Source organism: Rhinolophus sinicus, chromosome 16 (genome assembly GCF_057876585.1).
Source record: "Rhinolophus sinicus isolate RSI-liver-muscle chromosome 16, RSI-T2T, whole genome shotgun sequence".
NCBI lineage: Eukaryota > Metazoa > Chordata > Mammalia > Chiroptera > Rhinolophidae > Rhinolophus > Rhinolophus sinicus.
This window is the reverse complement of record NC_142516.1, coordinates 135,363,310-135,391,171: the sequence shown is the minus strand read 5'-3', so window position 1 is coordinate 135,391,171 and position 27,862 is coordinate 135,363,310. Positions and strand designations below refer to the sequence as shown.

The 27,862-nt window shown below is 39.2% G+C and overlaps 1 protein-coding gene across 1 annotated transcript; it reads right to left on the bottom strand.

Annotated features, from left to right (window-relative positions):
* Positions 1-456: 456 nt before the first annotated feature.
* CHRNB3 (cholinergic receptor nicotinic beta 3 subunit) lies at positions 457-27,163 on the bottom strand. Its single transcript, XM_019742021.3, has 6 exons — positions 26,895-27,163; positions 19,125-19,276; positions 18,040-18,084; positions 6,871-6,980; positions 5,734-6,616; positions 457-4,502 (listed from the first exon to the last, which is right to left on the bottom strand). The coding sequence occupies exons 1-6, from the start codon at positions 26,947-26,949 to the stop codon at positions 4,368-4,370; spliced, it is 1,380 nt and encodes a 459-aa protein (XP_019597580.3). The 5' UTR covers positions 26,950-27,163; the 3' UTR covers positions 457-4,367.
* Positions 27,164-27,862: the final 699 nt, after the last annotated feature.

The following is a 27,862-nucleotide window of genomic DNA, read 5'->3' as shown; positions in this document are numbered from 1 at the left end:
CTCACTGGGTACTTCTTGGTGGCAGGAACATCTATCCTGCTGGAGAAACAGGAAGCCTGAACCTTCCTCACTCTTTTTCCCTTGAGGGTAGAATTTTACAGAGGAAGAGGACCTTCATCTATAAACAGGGATGATGATAATGCCTTCTTCATAGGACTGTTTAGAAGGCTGCCTGGGTTAGTCTTCACAATTTATAATCTTCTTTCTATAATTTCCCTTTGGATACTGTATTCTTCTGGCCTAGTTGGAGCTCCTCTTGTTACCCAAAGCTGGGAGCATCCCTGAGCATTCAGAGGCCATGTCTAATTCTACAACAGGCCAGGCTGCCCTGTCCTGACAGTGGCTACTCTGCCTAGAAGTTTGACAGTGTACATCTGTGGATATATTACTACCCGTGGCTAGTTTTTCCAAACCTAAGAATGTCCATGAACCAAAGAAATCATACTACTATTATTTTCACTATTATTTTATTGACATACTGAACAGCAAGTCTTAATACACAGAAAGAATCTGTATCAGGTTAAACATAAAGGGTAGTTACTATGGCTGTTAATTAAACAAATTCACTTTAATACATAATAGTAGGGGCTTCCAAGAAAGAATTATGACACAACCAAAAAGTCCATTCCAGCGCAAAAATATTACTCTTTGGAAATTACAGTGTTCTAATGTAGCTGATTACAGACCATCTTTAAAGGAGCCAAGGTCATAGGTAGGAGTCTTTATAACTGCTGTGTGTTATGGCCACAGGTTATACCACTAAATTTACCACTGGATAGGTGAAGAGATAAAGCTGTCATCATCTTAACCTAGGAGTTAGTCTTAACACTAATTATGAGATAGGCAGAAAGTATATGTCTCCTTGTAAAGTATAATACAAACTATGCATCATCATCTATGATGTACTTTGTGAAAGATACTGAACTACAGTTATGGTTGTAACTTCCAATTTATAGGAAATATAAGAGACAGAGGAACAAGTTTAATGACACCAGAAGCAAGCAACCAGATAAATCCAATACATGAGACATTCTTGGGGAAAAGTGATTTAGTCTTTTCAACAAACAGTGACAAGAAAGAAATTAAAATAGATTTAAGTGGCATAACACTATGGGCTGAATCCTATTTTAGACAATAAATTTAGGCTATACTTGAGATAGGAAAACTTGAATATGGAATTATTAATTTTTCTAAGTACAATAATAATATTTTAGAAAAATGTTAATGTAAGAAAATGTTTCTTTAAGGTACATACTGAAAACACACACACACACACACACACACACACACACACACACACACAGCTGGTTAAGAGGGGCTGAGCAAGAGTACAAATTTGTCTTCGTTTTAGACAAATAGCCCAATTCAAACTTTCTGGTCCTGGTTTAATTAATCAGCAAATATTAATTAAACCTTGACCATGTACACAGCGCTATTAGATTCTGTTGGGTGTATAATGAAAGATATGCTATGATATAGCTAAGGAAATAAAATTCACTTGGTAAAATAATAGAGAGCAATTACATTCTAAACTCTATAGCAGAGACTGAAAACACCACCGGCTTTCAGAAACAGGGAGCTCAGTGGGGGCTGTGTGTTCTGTGAAGGCTTCATGAGGAGGTGGGGTGTAAGCAGAGATTTGAAGGGTAAGAAGAATTTAGGACAGCTCTCTGTGTGCTTGCACATGTATGTGTGCCTGTGTGTATGTGCCTGTTCCTGTGTGTGTGTCCATGCATGTGTGTGCCTGTTCCTGCGTGTTTATTCATGCATGTGTGTGTCCCACATGCTCACACATGTGATGGAGAGTTGTACGTGTCTTGCAACATCCACTTGTTGGAATTAGCTGTCAAGTTTTGCCCATAGAAGATTTTTCTTGCTATACATTTGAAATTAAAATTTATTTGCTTTGGAGTTATCTTTTATAGTTATTTCGTTAGGATTATTGTGGTATATAAATATTTATCCCTTTCCATATTTGAAACTGTTATCGTCTCCCAACTTAGTTGCAAGGAGGCTTAAGCTTCATGTACACATATAAATGTTTGACCTTTGCTGTATTTGTGCCCGATCAGAAAGAGGCGTGCTGTGGAAAGTGCTTCATTTCCCAAAATTTAAAAGTGAATTCTAATTGAAATGCATTTTTCTAAGATTAGTATTGTCATTTACCTAGCAAACTAAAGAGTTAGATCAAGTTAAGTCATGAGTAAAAGTCAATAATGTTAGCAATAAAAAGGACAGTGATTTGCCCTTTGATTTCACAATCCCATCAGGGATTTACGGCATTGACTCCTTGATTGCATCACAATGTATTCCTGCAAATCCTGCCTAAAGTAGTGATAAAGCAGATTACATTTTCCCAAAGGAGCAAAGTTATAATTAAAAGTTGTGTGATTTAAAAATTGTGAAAGCTCCAGTAGAAATCTCCAAAGTATAGAATTTTAGAGCAAGAGAGGGCTTCAAAGGTCATGAGTCATAACCAGAGAGGACAAAGGACTCGCCTAAGGCCCCACAGCTCACACCTAGATAATGGCTGGTCTAGCATGCAAGAGTCCCAATGCCCTGGTTCCCACTTTCCATATTGTCTCCCTTTTAAAAATCCAGTGAAATGTGCAGAAAAGTAATGGCTATGTGGATCATACAAGGATCCCCAATATTTTATAATGTGTGTACATAACACACAAAAAATACAATACTGTGATACAAAATTTGGTACCTATTAAAAGCAAATACATCGACCATATTAAATATTACCTAAACATTTAAAATATATAAACGTGATTTCTGTTTTGGAATTTAGAATTGCTATTTAGAGTGATTTGAATGGCATAAATCTGTCTAAAAAAGCAGTCCAGGCTATTTGAAAAAATTCTATTACTTTCATTCACTGTGGTTCTTTTTGTTCTAAGAATAGAGCAGATCTGGGAACTTTGTAGGCCTATGAAAGAGAGCCATACAAGACAGGGAGGGTAATTAAAGGAACAACTTCAGGAAGGAGTGATCAAGGGCACAACAGAAGAGGAAACTGGGTATGAAAAGGAGAAGGGCTAGTTGGTAAGAACAAGATGGGATACCTGACTGGAAGCAGGAAAAGCTGTCAGAGAATATGATAAATGTCCAGGAGACTATAAACAGCCAGGTGTGAAGAGCCCCACTAGAGTGGACATGGTCCTCCTGCCAAGTCTAGCAATGTGGGCATCATTAACTTCAAGACAGGCCCCCGCTCCTTTGTTGCCAATAAAGAGCAATTCTATTCCTAACAGAATCATCTTTTCAGTTCCCATCGGCGTCCAGCATCCACCAGTCTTCAAAGTCAAAATTATTCGGAGTCCTTAAAACAGATTCACACTCTTCTCATGGTATGTGCCAGCTTTGCTCTTCAGTGTTCTAGTTACCATGAATAGGGACTGGGATTTTAAAAAGATTTCTAGTATAAAATGGCTGGCTGATGTGTTCTTTTTTTCTCTTCCGAATCCTATTGATATTTCAGAAGAAATTCAAAACAGCACTGGAAAGTTGGCTTAAAAAACCCATTTATAAAGAGACTGTTCAGTACAGGTACTTCAAGGAAAAGATAATGGGTATTAATGACTGCACTTCTAGTAGCAGATGACATTGTTTCTACTGTAAGTTATTTTGCTATGACCTTAAAGAAGCTTGCAACTCACAGTAGGTTCTAGTTTCACCATCTGAAAACCTTTGCAATGTGATGAATAACACTTGACTTAGAGGTTTACCACCTTCAAGTGAGACCATTTCTAATGAATGCCATGTTTGAGGGGAACTTTAGTTGACCAGTGGCATCTTGGAGTCTTCATAATAACAATTATGCTGTGCTAGGTGCTTTCATACCAGTGAAATTCCTAAACGGTTGTTGAGATTTGTTCATCCACGCTGCAAGAGGAGCACAACGCATAGCCCCAGTGTGCAACTCAGACAAAACCATCAAGGACATCAGTAGATACAGGAGACCCAGGTCCTGCCCACATGAATGGCTACACATGAGACTTCCTTGAATTCTTGGTGGGCCTCCATAGTCCAGCTTCCTGGGGGCATTAGTCCACCAATCAGCAACAGTCTTTGTGCATCCTGGCTTGTGACCTCAGGCCTGGACATATGACTGCTCCCTGAATGTCTGCGGAAGGCAAGGCAGGGGCGTGTGGAGGTTCTGCTTTAGTTAAACCCAACTCACTCTAATGGCAACTACGAATTTACTATGGGCAAACCCTCCTTTACCAAGGTTCAGTTTCTATGAGGATGACAGGCCCTTCCAATAAACACATGCTGTATGTACATGCTAGCAGGGTGTCAGTTCTAAAGTGTCATTTGGTACCATGGTATGTATTTTACATTGCTCTGGAGACTTGTTCCTAATGGTAACTGTGTAGCCACATCTTCAAAGCAGGGGTAAAAATCAGAACCGAGCCTGTAACTGACACTATCAGAAAAAGCCACAGGAAGATGCGGTCGAGAACCTGAGCTACAAATTTCCAGTCTTGTACTACCTGCAAAAGAGAAAGAGATGATTTCTGTTTAAGGTACTGGACAACTGTTCTGTATTCATTTCAAGGAATTTAAAAAGAGTAATATTCAGATTTACAGTGCATTGGTTTTCAAAACACACCTAACACATCTCCTGCAATATAGGCTCAGATTCGTTCCCTTAGTTTTATTAACAGTGCCCAAAGAAAACAGCCTGTGAGCACTCTATCAACATTGAAGACATACGATTGAAACAACAGAATCATTTATGCATTTATAAACATTACTGTTTAAAATGGGAAAAGCCTGAGTTTTACACAAATAAAAAGCCAGTATCTCTTGGTGTGATGCTTCCTGATATTACATAAGAAATGAATTGCAAATTTATAAATTAAGAATTTTCATGGCCGAATGTCACAAGTCTTCTTTTCTTCTACTCCTCATCTGGGCATGGCTGCTATAGCTCCAGAATGATGGACACTGCCAAGGAGAACTGACCAGGAAATGACAGGAATTCATAAGGGAGAGAGGAGACCAAGTCCCTTTGGAGAAAGGGAAGTTGGGGGGAATGGGCAACAAGTCTCTAAGGGCAAGGTCAGAGCAAGAACAAGCAGCGAGGTCAGGAAAGTCTGAAGAACAGACCAGTTCTCATCTTTCAAGGGAAAATAAGTGTCCTATTTCTACTATCTGGGGATTTTGGGTCATATCTTGAGTCATATAGAATATAGGTAGAATCTGAGTCTAGGACTGTTTTGAGTCTGAAATTCACACCTTTGTCACACTTTTTTTTTTTTTTTAAATCTGTAAGCTAAATAACTACTCCCTTTTCTCTCAAAATATTTGTTGTAACACTATATTTTTATATTAACTTAAAATTTTAATTATTTCTGTTCCTTTATTTCCAAACACTATGGATAGAAATATCCATCATCCTGTAAAAAACGAGTGAGAAATTACCAGAGACTACAATGGCCAACTTAAAATGTAGAATTGAATTATTTTAAATAGAATTAAATTTAACCATAAGGTATAGTGCTTAACTTTTCCTCATTCTGTTTTTGTGAACTTCTTCCTAAAAATCCATACAAAATTCCTAATTTATGTCAGGGCTTGTTTTAAATTCTATAGATGCAAAACAGGTAGCTAATAATGTCATATTTTAAACAATGACAGCATTTTGTTGTAAATAGATGTGAAAATATTCTTTCTTGGACACTTCAATGGCAGCATTATTACGAATATTAGTTTGCTCACCTGGCTAATAAAATGCTCTTTCTTCACATGTCTTGAGATGTATCTGATGGAATCAGCGGCCTTTTCCAAGAAGGCCACCAGGACTTTTTCTCCATCAGTAATGTGTTTTTGTTTCTTTTTTTCTAGGACTTTGCTTTTCATTACTGGTTTACTCTCCTCTTCATCTGGGAAAGAGTAACAATCCACGTGGTCCTTCATGCAAAGTAATTTAGGAAGTTTTTGCAGAAATAGCCTCTTAACCCAAGGGGCCATGGGATGGTAAGTTGAAGAAGATCTATGGTGCACATTAATGACAAAGACGGTAACAATAATCGACAGGGTAACGAAAATCATAATGAACAATAGGTACTCTCCAATGAGAGGAATGACCTTTGAAGAAGATGGAATTATTTCCTCAATTACTAAAAGAAAAACTGTCAGGGAAACCAAAACAGATGTTGATAAGGAAAGTTTTTCTCCTTCGTCAGACGGTAAATAGAACACGAGAACCGTTAGAAAAGAGAGGCCCAGGCAGGGGATTATCAGGAAGAGGGTGTAGAACAGAGGCAGGCGACGCAGGACAAAGGAATAAGTGATGAATGGATATGAGTATAAACCATCTCTTCTGTTTCCCTTCATCCCTTTTGCATTTAGTATTTCCCATTCTCCATTATCAAAGAAGTCTTTTCTGTCGACATTTTCATTTATCAAAACGAGGTCAACCATGGTCCCATCGTACGTCCAGGACCCGAATTTCATGGAGCAGTTCTGCCGGTCAAATGGGAAAAATGTGACGTCCATGGTGCATGAACTTTTATAACTGGCAGGAGGGGTCCAAATGACGGTTCCGTTAGATTTCACTATGACTTTGGTCATGAGGGAGCCTTCGAAACGTCCATCAGCACTGTAGTAAAAGTAGTTTCACTTTAATGGTTAGTTGAACACTTTATTAGTTAGGTTTGTTTGTTTGTTTGTTTGTCCACCAGTGTACTATTTGTATTCTGTTACTTTCCTACTCCTGTGTCAAACAATATTTTAAAAAGAAATAATTCTCTTGTTACTTAAAGTTGTACATTTTTCTTAATTATTTTGCCCAAACCAGGCTTTTCTATTTCTAGTCCTAATCTGCCCAGTGTTTTTTTCTTCTGTGATACTTACTTTTCAAAGAGAACTATGTCAGGAAGCCAGAGAGATTCTGATGGAACTTTAATTGAATGAATTCCACCATATTCATCAGGATTCCAGCGCAATTTGTGATCTGTCCATTCCTGCATAAAATTAGTATACTGTAATTTTATTCTGAACAATCAATGTATTAGACTTGGGAATCTTCAAGTTTATGTCAATCCTCTAAATGCAGTGATTTATTTAAAAAGGGAAATTCATCCACTTTGATCTTATGACCCTATCTGTGGCAGTTCGAGAGCTATAGCTGGAACCAGCCTGTTCTCTGAGCTTGTCCATACCCACACACCTGTCCTGCCTGGGATTTCTAAACTTGCCACGTCTATTACACAAAGAAGAGGCTCAGCAACAAATACCACTAATTCATGATCCATTTTTTTAGCATATTTTCTCTTCAGAAACCAAAAAAAAAACCAAAATCTCTAACTCAGTTTATTCTAGGAGACTTGGTCTAGTGATATATATATGTAGTCATATTAAAAACCTTTCCTGTCTATCTTCAGTGTTGGGCACGCTACTCAACAGGTTTTAGTTGACATGTGTGGCATGCATTCATTATTTTTATTTTTATTTTTTTTATTGGGGAATATTGGGGAACAGTGTGTTTCTCCAGGGCCTATCAGCTCCAAGTTGTCCTTCAATCTAGTTGTGGAGGGCGCAGCTCACTGGCCCATGTGGGGATCGAACCGGTAACCCTATTTATTGTTCAGAGCTGGTGCTCTAACCAGCTGAGCCATCCGACTGCCCTGCATTCACTACTAATATCTTTCATTTCCTGTATCAGTTAGGGATTGGGTTCCACTGCTAGTAAAGACTTCACTGAAGTGGCCTAAAAGAATTAGTTTATTTTCTCATGTCAAAGAAATCCGGAGATAGGTAGTTCAGGATTAATGTGGGAACTATAGAGGCATAAAGGATTCAGGCTCCTTTACCTCTTCACTTTACCTTCCTAAGTACCTGGCTTCCACTTTCAAGGTGCCACTGCAGTGGCAGACAGTTGTAGAGCTGTTTGAGCTCCAGCCATGAGGCCCTAGTCTTAGAAAGAAATAAGTGGAGGGGAAATGATAAAAAGGCAAGAAAGACCTGTAGCAGATGTCTGCACTTTTTTTGGAACTTTATTAAAAGTCCAATACAAAACTTTTGTTTACACCTCATTGGTCAGAACTTAGTCACTTGACCATACCTATTCCCAATGGAGACAAAAAACATATATTTTTAAATGCAATTTTTAAATGCTCCATTTGCAGAAGGAGAGAATAGATATTGGTTAGGCCACTAACACTTCCTGCCATGGTTCCTCTTGAATTTTCTTTTTCTTTAAAATTAAATTTTATTTTTTTATATTAGTATTAGGTGTACAAAACAACATAATAATTAGACATTTACACCCCTCACAAAGTGAAAACCCTTCCTAAGTCTACTAACCCTCTGATATCATATATAGCTATTACAAGTCTAGTGATATTTTAATCTCATGATAATGATAAATGGTACAAACGATTTTGAATACTACTCGAGTCTTGGACAAACATCTACCCAGTATGTTAATACGAAACATCCAGTGTTTGCTGACTACTCTTGATGACATTATAATTTTATTCAGTGAAAACAATATTTTCCAAGATTTCTTCTTAAGTTCTAATCTGAACTTATTTTGTGAGCACCCAATTATGGTTTAAGATTATATTTCTAATATTCCAAATGCTTACATATTTTCCCTCACAATAGAAAGAAATCATTTTACATATTTTACAGGGCTGATGGATCCATATTAACAACCTGACCATTAATTGATTGGATTATGAAAGTTAAGTTGGATGATGTATGAATTACAGTAGAAGTGGACTTTCTTAAAAAGATTTTGGATCCAGAATCTCATGAAATCTGATCTGATAATTAAATTCTGCAATTTTACTGTCCCTCATGTGGACAGTTGAATAATGATGTAGGATAATATTAAATAACATTTCAGAAAATTAGACGGGTATGCCCAGCATGAGGTTTTCTGCAGCCCAGCGACGCTAACTTTGTCATTAAAAAATCAGGAGTCAGCAGATGGGTGACTTCACTAGATGGTAAAATATTGAAATATGCATGATGCCTGAAAAATGATGGAATTATACACTCTAGATGAGACATTATCTATTTTAGACAATATCTGTGAGGCTCAATCCTTGAAAAACAACTTTTAAAAGATACAGTTCTTTAAAAAGCGACAATCTAAAGGATGAAAAAAATTGCATGGCTATTTATCAAAAACCATGCATATGAAGACTGAGAGTTTAAGAGTCCAAACTAATAAAGTATTTACCATGTTTACTTGGTAATCATAAGGTTCCATCTCTTTTTTCCCCCCTCTTCTTTTGCCCATTTTGAAAAGCAAATATAATTTCCTTTCTATGAATAATTTGTCTCCTGCTAAGGAGAATTTTACTATCAGTGGCAGGTCTGAATGTCAGAAATGTAGAAGGGAACTCAAAGTAGCATTTTTTGTTTGTTTTACTTTCACTTCATTTATGTTTTAAAATTTACTTACAATGAAATGCACTTTTTTTTGTGTACAGTTCTATGTGCGAACAGATATCATCAAGATACCATAACAGCTCTGTTGCCCAACAAATTTCCCATTTTTAATCAACCTCTCCCATATCCACAATCACTGGCACCACTGATCTATTTTCTATTCCTATAATTTTGCATTTTCTAGTATGTCATATAAATGGGATCATACAGCAGAAAGCCTTTGATTCTGATTTCTTTTACTTACCATGTGGATTTTTGATTCTTCTATTGTCATATTAGTAGTTTGTTCATTTTTATTAGTAGTAATATTTCATGGTATGAATACACCATAGTTTATTTTGCCAGGTAAAATGTTTAGATTCTCTCCAGTTTTTAATGGTTATAAATAAAGTCTCTATGAACATTGTGTACAGTGTTTTGGGTGAAAAACATTTTTTTTTTCCTTTTGGGAAATTACCTAGGAGTGGGATGGCTGGATCGTATACCAAGCGTATGTTTAACTTTATATGAAACTGCCAAACTGTGTTCCAGAGTGGCTGTGGCATTTTACATTCCCAATAACAATGTATGAGCGTTCCAGTTGTTTGGCATCTTCTCCTGTGTTTGGTATTGTCACATTTTTTATTTTAACTATATTATAATAGTTGTAAAGTGGTACCTCACTATGGTTTTTAATATGCATTTTCTTACTGACTAATGATGTTGAGCATCTTTTCATGTGCTCGTCTGCCATCCATATACCTTATTTGAAGTGGCTGTTAAATCTTTGCATATTTTTAAATAGTGTTGTTTGTTTTCTTATTGCTGAATTTTTGGAGTTCTTTATGTATTCTGGAGAAAAGCCCCTTGTTAAATATTTGATTTGCAAATATTTCCCCACAGTCTGTGGTTTCTTAGTTCTCTTAACAGTGTCTTTCATAATACAGAAGTTCTAAATTTTGATGAACTCATTTTACCAATTTTATCTTTTATGGATTGTGTCATATCTAAGAAATCTTGCCTAATTCAAAGTCACAAAGATTTTCTCCTCTGTTTTCTTCTATAAATTTTATAGTTTTAGGTTTTATAGTTAGATTTAAGATCCATTTTGTGTTCATTTTTTATTATGATGTGAATACACGTTGAAGTTATTTTTTCTTTTTTTTGTTTTTGGCATATAGATGTCCAATTGTTCTAGCACCTTTTGTTGAAAGGATTAAACATGCTCCATTGAATTACTTTGGACATTTGTCAAAAATCAATTAACTATATATGTGCATGGGTCTATTTATGGGCTCTCTGTTCTGTGTCATTCTTCTCTGTCTCTTCTTTCCCCAACACCATACGGTCAGAAATGTTGAAGGAACTCAGGTTACCATCACTTTCTATTGAGTTTTGAAATCACATAATATGAGTCCTCCAACTGTATTCTCCTTTTTCAAAATTCTTTTAGCTATTCTTGTTCTTTTGCTTTTCCATATAAATGTTTGACAAAATCACTCCACTGTCACCCCCAGCTGCGGGAAAATCTGACTCTTCCTCTGCTCCCAGAGCGGGCCTGCACCTCAGACCTACTCACTGTGATCTTCAGGGACCAGATTGGAGTCGATGAAATACCAGGAGACTTTCGGGACCACTGGGAAAGAGGCCAGCCATTCTGTCTCCTGCTGAATTTGAACACAGGGAGCACTTTGAGGCTGGAGCCGATGTAGCCACTGTGCTACCCTAGAGAAGCCTGGATGAGAATGGAGTCACCCAGAGAATGAAGAGCCTAGAGACAGCCAGAGGGAACACCAGGCCCTGAGAATCTTACTTGAGCCCCTGGATCAAGCTGCATGTAAAGCCAGCCTTGTCTGTGGACTTTTCAGATTGTGCAAGTCGAGACGTTCTATTTTTGCTTATGCCAGTTTGGGTTGGGTTTTCTATCACTTGGAACTAAGCAGTTCTCAGCTGATCTGGGGAGGATTGAGTAGATCTGAAGCAGGCAGCATGCTGCAGGCACACAGGCCATGAGCCCCAGGGACAGACAGAAACTCGGGCAGATGGACTGGAGCTGTGCTCTCACACTCTAGCTCCATCTTGAAAAAACATGTCAATGAGCACAGCTACTGAGTTCAATCTCATAGTTCCTCCATTTGGAACATGAAAATTGCTGCAAATGAAATCTCCTGCTTCTTGGATCCAGTTTTCGCTCTTCTCCAGGCACAGCCAATCTTTACCTATGCCCAGTTCTCACTGCAGAGGAAGAAGGTGGACAGCTCAAATTCGTGAGGCTTGGTGCAAATCCCAGCAAACAAAGACCGGTTTCACCAGAGGTTCCAAGGGAACTGGGCCAACCCCCAGGGCAAAGGATTTTCAGTCAGAAGGATTGGCCTTGCTTACTGGCCCTCCAACAGCAGGATAAACAGCTATGGCCAGAGATAACACAGAGCTAGTAGTGGCATATTATGGGGCTCACAGTCTGGGGGGGATTCAATGCATTTCACAAATATGCCAGCCTTGTGCTCCCACCAAACACACTGACCAAACACTGCCACCCTGTGCTCCTCACCTGGTGCTACCTCAGACAATAAACAAGTAAACTGACAGGCAAATAATAACCACACCTGTGGTCCTTGCTGTGACATGGGGGAGGTTTGGGTCTAATGATACAGAACCGAGTTATGGACAGGAAAGGTAGTTCTGAGGAGATGACGTTTAGGCTGAGACATGGAAAGTAAAAAGGAGCAGTGAGGAAAGGGGGTGTTGAGCAGGGAGGTCTGCTGTAGATGGACAGCATGTGGGAAGGCAGAAATGAGTGACTGGATGAACAAGGGATGCATTTGAATCCTTGAGGAAGATATAAAGGGATCTATAGTGGGTTCAGGTTGTGCTCCTGCCAGTAAAGGAAAAGGGGCTAGGTGGGACTTTTGGTTAATGCCGCTTACTTTGGTGAACCCAGAACAGAGGGAGCACTGAAGTCCTGAGTCCCACACCTGGATTGTCCTTGGCTAGTTGCAGTCCTTTGTGGGGTTGAGAGTCACTCCTCCCAACCTTGGTGTCCTTCTGTAGCCAGACCTGAGGAATCAGAGACTTTGTCCCTGACATGCCCATCCAGAGGGGCACATAGAATTTCTACCAGGATGTGTGTCCACCATGACCCCACACCCCAGGATGACAACCTGTATTAGCATCAGCAGAGGCAGGATGAGGATTCCGAGCCCAAGTCCTCTATCTTGTTCTCTAAGGAGCTATGAGGCTTTCTGGGCATTTCCTGGTTCTTTCTGAAACCCTGGGGGCATCTGGAGATTAATCTCCTGCCTCTCCCTTCTTAAAGAGATTAGAAATAATATCCTGTGCTCGTCTAGCATGTTCTAGCCAAGACTCTCAAAGCCTTTTACAAATATCAGCTCCACTTTTGCAGCAGTTCCCAGGTGAAGAGCTATGTGATTGCAGGAAACAGCAGAGCACAGGATATGACAGGGCCAAATATCAAAGTTAATCCAAGACAAAGAAAAAAAATGGAAAGACACTCCGAGTCTAGGTTTCTTAATTCTGAAAAGTGCAATTTCAAATCCATGTCATATATATTCCCTTAAAATTGTCTTTTCGTACATAGATTACCTGAAATACCACTCATAAATGTCTAGCTATGAGCACAATTCAGAACCAAATTTCACTTAAATCTAATCATAAGACTTTTTTTTTTTTTCCACTATAAATTTTTCAAATTATTCTTACTTTAATTCTAAGACCAATAGCTAGTAAGGAACGAATGTTCCTTGCTCTTGCTTTGATTTGCAGCCTCTGGGACATCTCTGGGAACTTCAGTTATGTTAAGGTCAAGTGAAAAAAATCTTAAAACCAAATTGATGTTGAGTCATTTTAATCTTAAAGATAGCAACGTGACACATATGTCTCATATTCCCATTATATCCATGAGTTGTCAGTGCCAAGAGATAGGATTTATCATTAAGGGTAAGAAAGCCTACAAAGGTGGCACCAGGAAATGATATTTTTTGTGTCCCGGCTACATGCCAGATAATGTATAGGTCACATTCACACACATGACCTCATTTAACCTCCCAACGACGCTGTGAGCTAGAGATTGCTTCTGTTTTATAGATGAAGAGATTGAGGGTAGGAGAGGTAAAATGACCTGCCCAAGTTTATGTAGCAGGCCTTTTGACTCCTAACTCACTCTGCTTGATTCTTATTCAGGGTCCATTTGAATCAGAAGACCAAAATGGCCTCCTTTGCTAAGGTCAGAGTGAGCCTGTAGAAAAAGTAGGAAAATAAGATGGTGAGTAAAGGTCTGAGATAATTTCACGGACTTGTAAATTCCATGGCAGGTTGTACAAGACAATTAGGCTTTGGGGCGATCATCCAGACCTTTACAGTGTGGCTGTCTCTTCCATAGCAGGTTTGTTTATTTCTCCCCATTTTTCATTATGTTTGCTGAACTTTTTGTTGATCTAAAATAGGAATCAGCTGTTGGAGGAACACCAGTTTAAGATGTTGGCCTTGGCATTCAGGCAGCTTTATTTTCCTCGAATTGTCATGGGGAAAGGAGAGTAAACTGCTCCCAACCACAGTGAAGCTGGCTCACTCAGAATCTTGTTGTCTTCTTGGTGTTTACACCCAACAGTACCTAGCCCAACACCTTACACAGTGCCTGGCGCACAGTAGGTGCTCAGTAAATGGTTGTTGAGTGAGGAAGTTTGACATCTGTCATCATAGTGATTATTCACATGATAATATCTAGGCAAAGGGTCCAACCCTTGGGTCATAATGAAAGATTGGTTTCATTTCCTATGACCTTTCAGGTGTTTGTGATGCAGTTTTCCTAGCGTTGAATATGATGAAACAATCTGAGTAGCTAGGGTATTAAGTACCTTCTGATGCAGTTTTAGTGAGTCAATGTTAATAATCTATTTATGATTTATAGGGTTTTGATTACTCTCTGGGAGCACAAAGGAGGAAGACAAATGAGTTTGCAAAGTAAAATCAATAAAATAAAAATAGCTCCACATGGAGGATGTTCTCACGCTGTCACTAAACTTGGGCTCGATAATGTCTTTTGGTTGAGAGGATGGAGAGAAGTGTTGAATTATACCAAGGAGAACTATGGACATATACAAGACAGAAGAATTGGGTAAAAAAATCCAAGCATCTCAGTTTTGTACGCTACCATGGGACATGCTTCTGTTCTAATTAGGGATAATTTTCTTCTCTCTGCAGATATAAATTAAGGAGTGTTTTTCAGTGTCTAGGAAGGAAATGAGGAAAGAGGAGGATGTGATCATTTTTGTCTTATTTTGGCAGAGTTATACAGGGTGATTGGAGTTTCTAATAGGTTTGTTCTGCCGTGAATGCTGGGGGAAGTCATGTTATTGAGAATACTATATAGATGGCTCATAACTTCACCTTTTTGGCTTGCACAACTTCTACTGATCCTGTAAGACCCAATATCTCTTCACCTTGGAAGCTTTCTCTGATTTTTCTCCCTTTCTTATTTTCATTTTTATACCAACACAATAACTTACATATACTTTCTTTATGGTGTTTATCATATTACATAGTTATTTTTTACACAGTTAATATCATGTCCTCTTTTTGAAGGCAGGGCTGTGTTTCAATCTTTGTATATCCAGGATCCAGCAGGCACTTACTAGGTAGGCTCTCAATAGCCCTGTGGAATGGATGGAAACCGGAGTGAACCCTCACTTCATTCTCTCCTAAATGTCTTTCTAGAGCAACTCCATGAGATGTCCCAAAAGTTGAGAAATCAAAACCTTAGAAGACCAGGGTTAGGAACTAGGCTATACAGGCATAGTGCTGAGAGAACTGGACATCGTCCACCAGCTCCCTTCAGAGTGAGGAAGGGAAAGATTTCTTCATATAATCCAGACTTCCCTTACCAGTGTATAACCTTAGACAAGTCACTTCAATTCTCCAGTCCTCAGTTTTATCATCTTCAAAGTGGGAATAATAATAGAATTTACCTTATAATCTATAAGGTGGCTTAATCTATAAGGTACCTTATAATCTTATAAGGTGGCTGTGAGAATTAAATGAGTCCATTCCCATGAAACACTCAGCATAGTGTCTAAACACTTAGTAAGTGCTCAGTAACTCTTAGCTATTATTATTATTATTATTATTATTAGCTGCTCTAAAACAGATCTGTGTAAAACACCAATGATAGCTTCTTTTTAAACGTCAATTTTATTGTGTCTTTGTTATGCATTTTCTTTTATCCTTCATCTTTCTTTTACCCTCTTATTTTTTAAAAAGCTAAAGAAAACAAAAAGTATAAAAGTAACATGGCAGAGATAAAATCCCTTTTGTTCCAGTCAGCCTTCCTGGTCTGCCACCCATGGCATAGAATTCATTCTTCTTTTCTGCTCCCATATTGTTTGCACCATAACATAGCACTTAGTGACTAATACCTATTGTGACATTCCCATGCCAAATCCAACCTGTGTGAGTATTATAGAACAGCTTCTCTGTTCTATAATATTCTATAATATTCTATAATATTTTCTGCGGTTCTATAAAATGTGCAGCTGTTTCCCCACTTTGGCTCCTCCTGTGATTTAGAAACAAGTTTTGATGTTCAGTGCAGAAGCTGGATGTGGCAGAGAAGGGAAACCCAGATTCCAGCCAGATGGGTTAGTAGACTCTTCTGTCTCTGTAAATGGGGGTAATGATACTTGCTTTGCTCATCCAGAGTGATTGAGAAATGTAAACGAGATAAGACAACCATTTGCAGATTAAATGCAACTAAAGTCTATTATTCTTATCATTTCTATGAAATGGGAACCTGAGACAGCAGGCTGGCTTTTCTAGGTGTCAAACTGCCCTACTCCTACAGATTTCTCTTGCTTTGTTTTGGGTGTTGGAGATTTTTAGGTTTTGATTTTATCTTGACCTAGAGGCACTCACTAGGCCACTATGATTCTGGTGGCATAACTTTGCTGGAAGTCATTTCCAAAGCTTTAGTTAAGGCCCGAGGAGCCCATCTGTGGCTTCTTCCTTTCATGTCTAACCTTGTTCTCTTTGGCTGAATTGATTTCTTATTTTCAAAATCTCAAGAAAGTGAAAAGCACCTACTATCTCAATATTATAGGCCAAGGGTCCGTGGACCACTGTTTTATGCAAGAGATTAATAAGAATTTAATCTCAAGGAGCAATTGGAGGAGGTATATGTGAAGCAGTGAAAGTTTTTTTTTTTTTCTTCTTGACTTCCTCAGTCTCTTTACACTTTAAAAGTTTTTCTTCTCTCCCCTACATGCTCAAATACAGGACTTGAATATGATTTGATTTTTATTAACTCAAAATACCTCCAAATTCCACAGCCTCTAAAGTGCAAAAGTGGAATAAGTCACTGTGCAATGAGATAGGAATAGTAGAAAAATACGTTTATTTCAATTGTATTTTTATATCTACATTCCCAGCTTATTTTCTCCTGGACATTTCTTATATGCAATAAAGTAATATACAGATCTATTTCATAATTTGCTAACATCCCTACCAATTAAAGAATCAGAAGAATTGAAAGTGGTAAATATTATAATAATTCTCTAACTCTGATCAAAGTTTTTGGATGGGAGAAATTTGGTGATGCTAAATGAAGCCTGTGGAATCTCCTCACAGTTTTTTTTATCCATTGATCCTTACAAACCATTAGCAGAAAGAATTAAACAATGTCTATGAAACCAGGATCGATAACTAACATTTCAATATAAACCATTGAAAAGTATTATGTTTGTATGTTGAAATTAAGTGACATATTTAAGATAGCCCCACCAGGAAGATTTTAAATCTATGAAAGATTAGGGAGTATCTGGACATTAATTAAACAAGAAGTAATTGCTAACAAAAACAAAACATAAGCAATTAAACCAACTTTTTGCCTCCTATCAAGCAAGTATCAGCATTTTCTCCTTCCACATAGTATACACAGAACTGGGCTTTGAAAGGTAACGATTTCCTGACAACTCTAGACTGAGCACCTCGGAATAGATCCTTCTGTTTTAGGAAAAAGGCTACAGCCAAACTAAAAGTAATTATCTGAGCACCAAGCTGAAGACCATTCGAAATGTAGTTTTAGTAATATCAGGAAAACGTATATTCATTATTTTGTTTAGGGCTTCACTTTGTTCTGAAATTGATGGTGGATGGCCTTTTATCATCCCCTATTTTCTCTTTCTAGGGAGCAACAAGGAACATCAGGGGTAGATTCTTCCCACGGAGGACCAGTGGGGTGAGGGAGAATTCAACATTGCTGATTTTATCATCCAGTTGCAGTACCGTAAATGTGGGAAAGTTGCACTCTGGAGCCTTTCCCCCCTTTTCTCCAAGTAGGCCCAGGACCAGTACCCAGGTCTCACTTTTGGAGACACACCTGTCCCGTGGCCAGTCCAGAGCAACAATGCAGAACAAGGCACGCCTTTGGGCTTCCAAGACCTGCTCTCCGACTCTTGTAAAAGAAAGCAAAAATAATAGACCCAATCATTCCCAAATATCTCCCTAAGGAAGCCAATATGCTCAAAGTAAAAAAAAAATATATATTTTTTTTTCAAATGGGAGCTTTTCTAGCTAGAAATGAAAGGAAATAATTAGGTCGAGAGATACAACACTTGGATTGACATTTACCTGTTTGAGCCACACATTTGTTGTCATCAGCTGGTTCTTTTCATCCTAAGAAAACGACAGTTAAAAAGATATGAATTCAATTTAAGAGAAGTCATGTTTTGGACTTTTTTTTTTTTTTTTGTCAGAAGGACCTTTCTGAGTCTTACTTTTGAGATGTTCAAAGTGTAAAGGATTCTCAACTTAAGAACAGTTAAGTGGCATGGAATCCGAAAATATGTATATTTTGCTTAAAATGAAAAAGAATAATTAGAAGCAAGTAACAATTCATTGTGATGATATTTATATAATACTACATAAACCAGGAAGCACTTTCAGGGTGCAAAGAATGAATGAAATATTAGCTAGATTGGAGATGGACTCTGCATGATTTTCTAGAAGAAATCCTGGGCATTGAGTCAGCTGAGGTGGGTGAGTGTGTGTGCATGTGTGGTGGGGTGGAAGACTTGGGCAACGTGGGAAGATTATTCTGGGACTTTGGGGACCACAGCAGGATGATTTTGAAGAATCTGGGTTGTTACAGTTCACTGATTTTTCAGGAACGCAATCATGGCAGAAGCGCGGGCCCAGAAAGAAAATGAGCAGAGAATGTTAAAGTACAGGTGAGGTCAGGAAAAGGTATGGGGACCTACGGGGATCCAGGGGGACGATGGGGTCACCCAGGCACTCACTCTGGTGCTGTCATCATCTATCTGCCCTCTTTCCTGCAGATACCCTGCCAGCCCTCCCACATCTGAGATGACACAAGATCAGCCCTGAGCTCAGTTCTCCCTTCTCTCCAGCTCCCAGTCCTCACCCTGGGTGTTGACCTTGGGTACAGCAAACTCACCAGGGACAATGCCCATTCTAGCAACCACATCCACCCTCCAGCAAAACAGTCCTACACTAATAGTGTTGCAATGAAAATGTACTTCGTGACACCTCTCATTCTTTCCTCAGCTCATTTCACTGGCTTCTTGGGGCCGATTTTCTCTCACAGTGTTATTTTAAAAATTGAAATGGAAGACATGGGGAAAGTAAACAAAACTTAGACTCAGACAGGTTCCGGAATGCATGTTCTTTTTAGCATAGAGCCAAGGATTACTCACCACATCTACAAGCTGAGATATTTTCAATCCAAAGTATACTTTTATGGTGTCATTAGAATTTAATACAGGGCGAACCCATTTCTGATAACCTTGGAATAAATGTCGGAGGAGGGCATCTTCATTTTCAGCTATTGAACTGAATTCTGCAGCGGCTGTAAGAATCATGAGGGAACCTAAATTAACGGAAGAGGCATAATGGCTGCTTTCACATCCTATGGCCCAAAGCTTCATATATTCCTAAACAGCCTAATTCAGCAAAGGCAGTTTTCAGGGTACAGGGGTTCCCTTTAACCATTCTCCATGTCCACAACACAAAGCTGAGAGTAGACTATACTTTACCTAGAACGTTGCTCTTGTGGGATTTTCCCAAGCTCTTTGTTGTTGTATTTCAAATATAGCCCCTCTCTTTGTATATTCAGCACCCCACTAATATCATACAGCAACTCATTCTGTACTGTATGCTTTACCATAAAAAAAACACACCTTTATTTTCCCCCCCTGATAGAAACACAATGAGCAATGATTACATGCAAGACACCGCCCAAGTTTACTGGATCAAAACCCAGAGATTCTTAGTAGGAAGAAAGGCATAACAGCACACAGTCCCTGTTTGTGCATGAGACCTTCAATTCAATAAGGAAGTAGCAATTCGAAATGCACTCTTAATGCTCCTGGGGTGAACAGAGCTGTGAATAAGACAGGCTGTGTGCTCTATCTGCCCCCACTCCTTTCTCTTCTGCTTTACAAAGCATATTAAAATGCAAATGAGTGATACAGAGAGACGTAACCTTACATTTATGCTTATTTATTTAAAAAACTAACCGTTCTCAAACTTTGATGCTTCAATTACTCTTAGTAAGCACAGCTGCATTAAGGAGCTGGTCAGCTGGATGGTTGCCAGGGCAGCGCTCTGTAAAAGCAACTGAAACCTTACTGGAAAAAGAGGGGAAGCGAGGGAATTGAAATTCCCTGAAGACTCCTGGGGAAAGAGGTGTTCACTTCCTCAGGCTGAACTTCAAGAATTCCTCTACCCCACATCTGGTTTTAACTTCCTTCAAAATACATTGCAACTCTGATTGTTACCCACTGTCTCCACTGGTACCACTCTACCACAAACTCCATCATCTGTCTCTTGGATTCATGTGCTACTTCCGAATTTCTTCCACTTTTGCCCCTTTCATAGTTCATTTTCCACCCAGCAGTTTAGAGCCATCTCTTAAAAGCAGAAGATTGTCAATTCCCTACCCCAACCCTCCAAACGGCTTCCCATTAAACTTAGAAAAAACATCCCAAGTTCTTACCATGATCTCCCAGGCCCCCTGGGGCCCCTACCCGCATCCACTCTGCCCTTCCCCACTTCTCCAGAGGCTCCGGCCCGTCTGCTTTTTTCAGAGCAGGCCAGTGTGCTTCACTCTGGGACGGCTCTTACCCCACGCGCATTCCTTTACTTTGCTCTATCTTGAAGGGGTCATTTCAGGCTACACAATCTAAAAATCTCTTTCCATACTCTATCCCTTTATGGTCCTTCATCTTGCATCAGAGCGCTTGATCATATTATATGCTTATTTGTTTATTGTCTGTCTGCCCCCCTAGAAAATGCCAGTTCCAGGAAGCCTTCTTTACAGCTGTCTCGCTAGCTTAGGGCAGAGCCTGGGACACAGTGGCTGCTGAGCTAACAAACATTCAAGTAACAATGCAGTTAGCTGCTTGGCTTGTGTTTGCTCAGTGGTATTTGGAGAGTTTGGGCCAGAGATGAATTGCTTGAGAGAAGAGAGAAGAAGCAGGGAGGCCACAGCTGTCCTCCTGCCTTCCCCTGTGCAGGTGACAGACCTCCTCCTCTGAGGAGGAGAATATTGTTTGTGGCAGACACTGCTAGTTCTCTGCCCAACAGCCATTTGCCCTTTCTTCCTTGGTAACAGATGCTAAAGTTGTTACCTTTCAGGATTGCATGGTGCCAACTTAAAATGTTCCCCTCTCAAGCTCCCTTACAGGTAGGAATGGCCTATGACAATTAAGATGTAAACAGAAGCCAGTGAGTGAGGTTTACAGGAAGTATTGTTGACGAGTCTGGACTCAATCTGACATGCACCTTTCACTTTTTATCTGTTACTTTTTGCCCTTTCTTCTTCTTGCCTAGAATTAGGACAAGCTGTCTAGAGATTGGCCACCCGAGTATACAAACAAGTCTGTTGAAAGCTACATCCAAAAGATGGCAGAATACAAAGACAGACTGAGCCTGGTACCCTGAGAGCATTACAGATGGCCACACCAGCTCTAGACTGACTGCCTCCAAATATCTGGTATGTGAGGCAAACAGTCTCCCTGTGTGGCTAAGCCACTGGAGCCACTGTCATGTGCATCTGAGCGCAGTCCCAACCGCTGAGAGTGTCAGTGTACTGCCTTCCCTGAGAGTCCTGTGTCCCCCATTCAGCCCAGTGAACACAAATTACTTAAGACACCATCTCAAGAGGACAGCTGTGGCCTCTCTGCTTCTGTCTTCTCTCAAGCAATTCAGCTCTGGCCCAAACTCTCCAACAGGTGGAGACACTGTAGGGAGGCTGAGAACACTGAATCATGTCGGAACCAACACACACACAGACACATAGTCTTCTTAGCCCAGACAGCCCTGAGCCATTATAATTTTGGACATATGAGAGGGATCCTAAGAAGAACAGAGATTGTACCTTTGAACTTCCTCCCCTGGCAGGAAAATTTTACTGTCATTTTGAAGGGAGATGGAGTTGCATGGTGGGAGGGAGCTTCTAATATTAGGACCTTGGCATTTCCAGCATTTATCACCCAAAGCCATAGCCTTTATGAGGAGAGTTGGTTCATGCTCTTTACCAGTATTCAAAGGAAAATGAGCAGACCTGCTCTTTTAGGGCCTGTGTATGTATCGATCCATGTTGTCACTGTCAGGGGGTGAGAGGCTGAATCAAGAAAGAAACAGCCTAAATCTGTATGGAATGTTTGTGTCCCTTCAGATTCGCATGTTGAAGCCCCAATGTGACTGTATTTGGAGATAGGGCCTATAAGGAGGTCATTCAGGCTAAGTGAGGTCATCAGGGTGAGGCTCTAATCTGATAGGATTAGTGTCTTCACAAGAAGAGGAAGAAAGACAGGGATCTTTCTCCACACCAGCACTGAGGAATTGCCTTGTGAGGACACAGCCAAAAGGCAGCTATTTACAAGCCCAGAAGAGAGTTCTCACCGGAAACTGGATTTCCTGGCACTTTGATCATAAATTTCTAGCCTCTAGAACTGTGAAAAAATAAATTTCTGTTAAGCTACCCAGTCTGGAGTACATAGTACTTTGTTATGGCAGCCAAAGCTGACTACTATAAATCTGTCTTGACCTTACAAAAAAAAAACCAAAGGTTTAATTTTTCTGCCTAATATCTTCAAGCTTCCTGAACCTTCCCAAAATAGAAGCTGAAGTCATTGGCGTTACTGGAGAAGACGTAGCGCACAGGCCGGAAAGTGTTTCTGGTTTGTCCTTTTTGTAAAATAGAACATTGTGAGGAAGGGCAAGTGTCTCCACCATTGATTCGTTGAGCCAGGACCTCAATAAATATTTGATGACAATGAATGAACAAATTAATGAAAAAATGTGCAAAAGGCCTTAACATTACTTTCGGTGCACAGGGGATGGAAGAAGGGTGAACCCAGCTCACAGCTTTAGAGGATGTAGAATCATAGATGCGCTCAGGATTTCCAGGACAGGGGGTCTCTGTCTTAAGGAATAAATGGGTTCCTGAAAAGCTGTGTATAAACCAAATTTTTGCAAATGGATTTACATTTTAAATTAATTAGACAAGACCAATATTCTAAGTAACATTTCAGCAATTCATTGGCAAGTCAAGAAACTGCACTTGGAAGATAAGTGACACCCCCACCCCACCCTGACTCCCGCTGTGGGTGTTTGGATTTCTCAAAGTCAGCTTCCTGAAGGGGAGAGATGGGAGAGTATTTGTATTCATAAATAATTTCAACATAAATTTAAAGGGAAGGAAAAGTAAAATGATAAAGAAGTGAAGGTAATAGAGCTGGAAAGGACCTCGAAGATCATCTAAGCCATGCTGTCAGTGTCAGAGGGTCAAGACTCTGGGGTCCCAAGATGGGAAGTGACTTGCCCAGGGTCACCCAGTTAGTAAGCGGCCCGTGTGGTCTTCTGACTCCCAAGTCAACAGTTTTTCCACTAGCCCATGAGACTCACTGAGGATTGAGGAGGAAAAAAAATACTGTTCTCTCCATTACGGCCTCCTTACAAATTTCAACAATTCGCTTCTATGAACATATGTTTGTTGTTATTGCTATTTTTATTGTTGTGTTGTTTTTAGCATTGTTTAAAGCAATCTATTGCAGGGAAGAATGAAAAACCAGGTCACAGATAATATTTGTTAGGTTTTAAGGAGATATTCAACACTGGTGACAGTGTTCTGTAATCCTACTCTGCTACAGTTGGCACCTGGCAGAATGCTTTGCCGGGGACGGGATTCAGGGGCTTTTGATTGGGGACTGCTCTGTGGTCACTCTCCTTGGAGGTGGACGCCCAATGTTTTACAGTGGGAGCAATCCCGCTTCAGACTTGCCCATGGTCTTCCCATATTTCCTTGCTTTGTGTCCTGCTTTGCACACAACCCCCACCCCCAACACACAAACTTAGTTTAACACATGTCTTCAGAGGATGTGTGCCGCCATTAAAGCTTTTCGCCATTTCTTTTGGTAAAAAAGGAATTTTGCTTCTCCCCTAAACCCCAGTTCTGCCCCTGCTTAATCTTTGTCTCATTTTTCTTTGTCAAAATACTTGGGACTAGCCAAGCAATTCCACAGGCAGAGGGCAAGAAGAGGGAGAACCAGAGAGAGAGAGCACGTGCAAGAGATTTGGACAGACAGACAGAGATGGAGAGCGCTCTGCCTGATTCTAGTTATTTCCTCCGTGTGGAACTCAGGCTCAGAAAGTGCACCCAGGAGGGGACACACTGTTCTTGCTCAGGATGCTGAGTCTGTTGTCAAACTTGTCATTCATTAGAATGGGAATCCAACAAATATTTATTTAACATTGAGAGCCACCCACTCAGATTCAGGGACATGAATTCTGGTCCTGATTCTAAGCAGTGGGATCCGAAGCAAAGCATTTATCCTCTTCTGATAAGAATAGGGAGTGATTGGCAAGGCCCCTACAACTCCAATGTCTTATGCTTCGAGGATGTTTACGTCCATGACATGGCCACAAAATGTGATCTATTAATATCAAATATTTGCTGTTTCAAAGATACAAAACAGAGCCAAAGTTTAAGATGCACCATTGATTGGGGAATAGTTCTTTACTTCTGGCTGCCATTTATGGCAACAGAGAAGACATCAAGGTGAAGGTAACTAAAGCTATCAAGGGTCTGTACGGGACCCCGTCCCTGTGAGGAGGTCAGGGACCCTGAACCCCAGTAAGTGGAATCATAAGAGATTTCCATGAGGTGCTCAGTACCAGGTTGAGACAAATAAGTTTTTCTTTGGATCTACGACTTGAACTTCTGGGTCTCTTTATTCTTCTTCATCATGCTTTCTTTCCTTCCTTCAGTCTCTGAGACCCTCTGCTGCTTTCTCACCCTCATGTCCACAGCCACCTTCACCAACATTTTGACAAAGTCACTCACACTGAGGTATAAATAACTGATAAGACTTAATAGATGAAACTGCCGTGATTATTTATGGTTTTATTGAAGACAACATCACTGCTTATCCTTAGCTAAGAGAGTAAAGAAGTAACTAAAGAATTTTAAACCTCAGTATAGTTGGGAGAGGCATATTTTTTGTTTTGACACTTTTGGGTATGTTTTGATTTTACCTTCCATTATCACCACCTTGTCTAAAAATGTCATGCACACAGAGCTAGCCTGTAGAGTAAAATAATGAATATTTATTGGATTCTTGCTAGTGCGAGAGGTTATTAGAATGCCTTTGTTTTATCCCCTCTTGCATCCCACCTGCGGAAACCCTTCCTTGGATACAGGAGCTCCTCAATAAATATTTATTGAATAAGTAAGCAGATGTTATCATGTGGTAATAGTGATGGGAAGATAAATAAGATACAGCCCCTATTTCTGGGAGCAGACACATGCAGAGTGTGAATTAGCAATACAAGAGATGTCACATGGCCACACACAATTATCCTTTTCACCAAAGCCAGAAATATATAAATGAGGGGTTGCCCCTTGTTTGAAAAAGGTAGTTTTATGTGACAAAAGAAAATTATTTTCTTTATAATGAGTCATAAAGTGAAAGAACTTAAGGAAAGGTGATTTAGATCTAACAAATAGAAATAGACTCCAGTGGATCTAGAAATATTTATAAATATGAGAGTTACCACAGGTTATGACATAGATTTATTACAGATCTCTGACAAATGTATATAGCTCAGTATACACTCCCCAAACTCTTGCAGCCTACACAATGGAGAACGAGGACCAGCTTCTCCCCAAATTCCAATTTTTCTATGCAGAGGGGGATGCAAAGGTGAACCAGGAGGGTTTGTGCCTTGCTAACTGGTGAGATGATTTCCCAGGAGAAAGAGTGATAGGAATCAATCTTTTTCACAGTAAATAACAGAACACTCTAGTGTTAAGGCAGAAATACATTAGATACATGTACACTAATTGTATGCTAAAACACAGAAGTTGAGTATTATTTTTGTGATTGGCAAATTGCATTTAAGACTTTGCAGACACCAAATTTAGTGCTATTTGAAAGTGGGTTTGATGCTTTCTACACCGAGAAATTACTGTTTTCGAGTCTCTGGTATGAGGAAAGGCTACATTTTTGAAGACGTGATAGTGTCCAGGTGTGCGTGCCTCATGGCGCTGTGGTTTTTAAACCTAGGATTTATTTCAGGACTTGGGCAAATCTATCTCACTGCCTGTGGTTCTCCACCTGAAATTTGCAATAATCAAATGTGGCAAAAATGCTAGTAACAAATAAATACAAATCGCTAATGGAATGACAGTTTTCTCACCATCTCTGGCTCCTGGCTCTAACTAGTTTCTGGTGCAGTAGGGAAAGTTTTCTGTTCTTGTTACAAGAAAAGTGCAATGATTTCAAAACCCAGAAAACTGGCAGGGGAAAATGTTCACTCTCCCCTAAAGTTTTGCTTTCTTCCTCTTTCCTTTTCTCTTCTCCCTCTCCCTCCACCTCTCTCCTTTTATTTGCCCTCTTTTTTTAAGAATTCCTCTATTTTCAGGTGGATAATAGTCACAGAAAACTCACATGTTCATAGACATTTGACATATATTTTTGTTTAACTGTGATGTACCAACATACTAAATATATCTACATACACAAATGTATTAAAGTATTTATAAAGTCTACAGGATATATTGAACAAAAGCATCTGTACATAGATATAATGATTATTAGTAGATAGGATTTTAAAATGTCGATCTAATAAATTTCTGTGCCAAATACTTTAACAATTCTCTGAATAACAGTCAGTGCATTTAGTAACATTTTTCCTGTTTTTCTATCTTCCTACCAAACTCATAATGATTCAAAAGGAATAACACAATAAGTGACAAAAGCATAACATTATGGAATTTATGAAGATGATTTCTTTAGATTTTATAAAATTATTTATCAAAGCCACATTTTAAAGGTCATCCTAGAGATACCTATACGTTACATTTTGTAATTCTAACATTATCGACATCACAGTTTCACCTTCCTTGCTTAAATAATTCTACATTTATAAAGTTTTAATTTAGTTTAACTTGAGCTTACCTGAGGGACTGACACCAAGGACGATGAGCATCAGGATAAAGGCTGCAAGTGTCATGTTGTCAGTTTTAGAAAGATTATTTCTCCCTTTTTAATAACAGAGTATTTCCATCGGAAAAGAGGTTTTGGAAAGAAAATACAGTGGTTCAAAGTCCAAAGTGGAACCTAAGGGGAAAGTAGACACCCGAAGTGGGATAAAATGGTCTCAGACCATCTCGGATCAGTGTGGTGTTTCTTAAAGTACACTTCACTGATTTCCAGTCAGCTGTCAGATCGTGTAAGCCTAAAAAATATCTCTGGGTCCTAACTCCTGACTTATTAATTTACTGTCTTGCAAAGAGATGCAGGGCAACGCAGCAAGGATGAAGCTAGACAACTTCTAAATGTTTCGCAGTATTTTTCTTGCAGAAATACAGGTTGGAGACTTGTGTAAAGAGAAAAACTGCATTTTATAATTTCCATCATAGGAGTTAGTGAAAATTTTCTTATACATATTATTCCTCTATTATCTCTTCATTTTAGACTTGGAGCTTAAGAACATGAATACAAGCGGGTCAAAAGGTCCAAACTTCCAGTCATAAAATAATTCCTGTGGATGTAATGTACAGGATGGGGACTATAGTTAGTAAAACTATATTGTTAATGAAAGTTGCTGAAAAATAGATCTTAAAAGTTCTCATCACAAGAAAAAAAGTTTGTAACTATGTATGGTGATGGATGTTAACTGTACTTATTGTGGTGATCATTTTGCAATATATACAAATATCGATTGATCATGTTTTACACCTGATACTAATGTTAAAAAACAAAATTCAACTGAGTAAATTTTAAAGATCTTATTGGCTTTATTCAATGATTCATAAATCAGGCCGCATCCAATCTAGCAGATAGAAAGGAGCTTTATAAAATGAAATACTTTTATAAGCAGAAGGGAGCTAGAACAGGAAGTTGTCCTAGCACAAATGATTTGG